At 39.5% G+C, this 3,457-nt stretch overlaps 1 protein-coding gene across 1 annotated transcript in view; it reads right to left on the reverse strand.

Moving 5' to 3' along the window:
- Positions 1-731: 731 nt before the first annotated feature.
- The window catches only part of LOC137628274 (uncharacterized), a 24,726-nt gene continuing 22,000 nt past the window's right edge, over positions 732-3,457 (reverse strand). The window contains exons 10-12 of the mRNA XM_068359437.1: positions 2,971-3,096; positions 2,115-2,387; positions 732-1,821 (exon numbers count right to left, since the gene is read on the reverse strand). Of these exons, the coding sequence (XP_068215538.1) occupies positions 1,261-1,821; positions 2,115-2,387; positions 2,971-3,096 (960 nt within the window). The 3' untranslated portion in view covers positions 732-1,260. The remainder of the gene's footprint in view (positions 1,822-2,114; positions 2,388-2,970; positions 3,097-3,457) is intronic.

Genomic DNA, 3,457 nt, shown 5'->3' on the forward strand with positions numbered 1-3,457 from the left:
CCCCATGGTACAGTTGGCCAGAGGAATTTCTGGCACGCCTCGCTCAGAGGAAATGCACTATATAAGACCCTTACTGTGTGGCGAGTGACGAAAAATATACTTTACCAGTGCTTACAAAAGATACATGACCCAACAGTTTCGTCCCCATGGTACACTTGGCCACAGGAATTAATGGCATACCTCGCTCTGAGTAAATGCACTATATCACACCCTTACTGCACGGTGTGTAACTAAACAGATACTCTAGTAGTGTAGAGAGAGATGGCTGAGGTGGTGGGTGGAGCTACAAACAGGCACTCAATGCAGAGTTAAAAGCGTAACAAGGGTGCGCTTCCTCAGAGCGAGATGTACATGATAGGCCATTTGACCTTATACTCTGAAAGCTATGCCATTTTGTTTAATTCCATTAAGAACAAGCCATCAGAGCCTATCACTGAGAATTAGAACAAAAAGAATAAGCTTATAAAATTTATACAATAGCATTCAATCAATTTATTCAAAATTTTGAGAAACTATATCATCATTGTAAGATATTTATAATTCTTTTATTATTGTTATTTTCACTTGCTAAGCTACAACCCTTGTTGGAAAAGCAGGATGCTATAAGCCCAGGGGCACCAACAGGAGAAAACCAGCCTCTTGTATTAGAAGTTTATAGAAGTAGAATTTCTTCAAAGTATTTCATTGCTCACATCAAAAAATGTATTTCTGACAATGTCATCCTTTGTCAAAGTTTCAGGATATTATTACAGCCATATTTGTCGAATTTTTATTTGACTTTGGGTAATTCCAATTGAAATTTTCTTCAAGATTATCTTCCAATTCAGTTTTATCCCTATTTTCTAATGATCTAAATTTTTTTTATACATATATCATTCTATAATTTACTTTTTTTCCCTTATTATTACTTCAGACTATCATATTTGGTTTGAAAACCCTGATCTAAGTTTTCTGAAAACAATTTGGAATTGACAGGGGTACATAATTTATTATAAAGTAGCCTACCATGTTTCCTTCATATACATGCTAGAATTTATGTCCACCTGAAAGTTTTTCAAACATTAATTCAACTCCAAATAATACTATCTAAAATTCCACTCTTACAAGTTTGCTTAGTCTTTCGATTTGCATTCTCCTTCAATAGCTCAAATATTTGACGACAACTCCGTTTTCCTTCGTCCGGTTTCGACATCACTCAAAGTCAAGAAAGACAGTTCTCATTTTTACTCACGACTTTCACTCTGTCAGAGTACTGCTGTCTCATATGAGCCCAACAGCCAGCATCCATTTCCCAATGTGGATGACTTCCTCTTCACAGGTGATGTAAAGCTGTCCTTCGGGGGTATCCTCCGCCTCATATTTGAAAATCTCCATTGCTTTCTTGAGCAAAGCTTTCGACAGCAGCATTCGCTTCTTCAGCTGCTGGGTTGAGAGTTTCGACTGCGAGAAGAGCCTTTGAGAATTCTGAAGAATCGTCTTGTGGTACTCGTAGAAGGTGAGCCCCACAAAGGGTATGGTGTGGGACGTTGAAGGATCCAGGCGGGAGCACACAGTCAGGAACTCCTTACACGCCTTTTCCTTCTTGGCAATCTCAATCCAGTGTGCTGCATCTTTCTCGTTCTGCTCCGCTTTCTCCTTGGAGCGACCATACAGCTGGAGAAGCGAATGTTTGACTGCATGGAGGTGGTAGTGGTTGGCATGAACTCTTGGTAGCCATTCACTCTGAAGAGTTTCTAGCGTCTCTATTGTAGGGGTGGTCAGAGCTATTTCAACGGCTGCCCCTAAAGCCAAAGTTGTACGTAAAGATTCTTCTATGCTCATCTGTTGGGTAAAAATAGATGTTAGGGACAAATTTTAAGTGAATGTTAGAGTAGTTTTTACAATCTCAGATATTTTTCGGCAATTTCTATGGAACAGGTGTGATGAATAGAACATGGGCTGTATGTAATTCAGTTAATATAACTGATATGTATATATGCACAAAGTTTTACTAAAAATTTATTCAACTTCATGAAATCAGAAGCAAAGCAAGAACTAGAAAAAATGCCCTCCATCTTGGTGAGCATAAATAATTGTAAAACAGAGAAAGTATTAGCTACTCTTATCACATATACCTCGTTTGAGCATTCTTCACATGACCAAGGAGCATATTCAGACAATGGATCAATCGGCAGCATTACTTTGGAGCATTTGCGACAAATGAGGGCAGAAAAGTACGTATTGAGTTCTGTGGGGTCGCGACAGCGCCTGCAGGTACAAGAGAAGAGCCTCGTTTGCCAAAGGTAGTCCCTGCGGGCCCTTGTACCCCAAAGAATATCAGCATAAAGTGATGTTATGGGTTCACCCCGTTTGATGGGATCTGATGCGCGTAATGTCAGCTTGCCATCCTGAGATCATGGAAGAATACAGTTAGCGTATTACCTGGTTGGTCGCCTGGAGGGACTCAGTGATTGAGTTAGAACTCAGTGACTGAGTTCAAATTCTATTAACATAAGACCTCATCAAAACAGAGCAATTGTTCATAAATTAGGATTTGATCAGTTTAATAAGATCATCATATGCTAGTTGGAAATTAGCATATCATAATATGCTAAGTTACTGGAATATAATTTTACCTCACATCAGGATCAAACTCTGAACCTCTAAGGCAAGACGCGATTTAAACTACCAACCAAGCCACCAAGCGACAGAAGTCAAAAACAGTAATAGACGAGGATTCAACAGGCTGCTCCAAAGAGTTCAGACAGGAAGATTCTTAATGAATTCAGCGGCATGTTTAGTGGTACCCCATCTCACCTAAGAGATCATGAGTTTGATTACGTTATGGGAAAACATATCTATCATTCTTAGCGGCAACTTGATATATCTTTTAACTATTGGTCTATAGTACTCTACAACATCAAAGGTCCGTGGCCAATGTGCTGGCTTATATGCAAAAAAAAAAAAAAAAAAATCAGAAACATTTCTTACCTTGAAGACGGGTTTAGTGTTTGGAACACAGGAATGACTTGCCAGAGAAGCCATTGGGTATATTGCTTGAACTTCTGCATAGGCTGTCTTTGTAGGCACATTGTTGAACTGCATTAAACCAAGCGCCTAAAAGAGAAAAAGCGACTATCATGAGCAGCAGAAAACATGCATGAATGGAGAATGAGAAAATATACAAAAAAGATAGTACCATAAAACAATCCTGAATGGGTTGTATTTAAAGGTTAAACGTCTCACATGAATGGTAGAGGTAACAGACAGTGACAGTGCCCTAGCTAGTAGTACAATGCCATAGAGATTGACCAAATATATTGTCCATATGATCAGCGTCCAAGCCCCCTCTCTATCCAAGCTAGAACTAGGGAGGGCCAGGCAATGGGTGCTGATGATTCAACAGGAAGACCTATAGACTCCTCCAAATCCCCCCATACATAGCTCACAAGGATAGTGAGATTGCAGATACTATAAG

The sequence above is a fragment of the Palaemon carinicauda genome, chromosome 36 (genome assembly GCF_036898095.1).
Source record: "Palaemon carinicauda isolate YSFRI2023 chromosome 36, ASM3689809v2, whole genome shotgun sequence".
NCBI classification, from domain to species: Eukaryota; Metazoa; Arthropoda; class Malacostraca; order Decapoda; family Palaemonidae; genus Palaemon; species Palaemon carinicauda.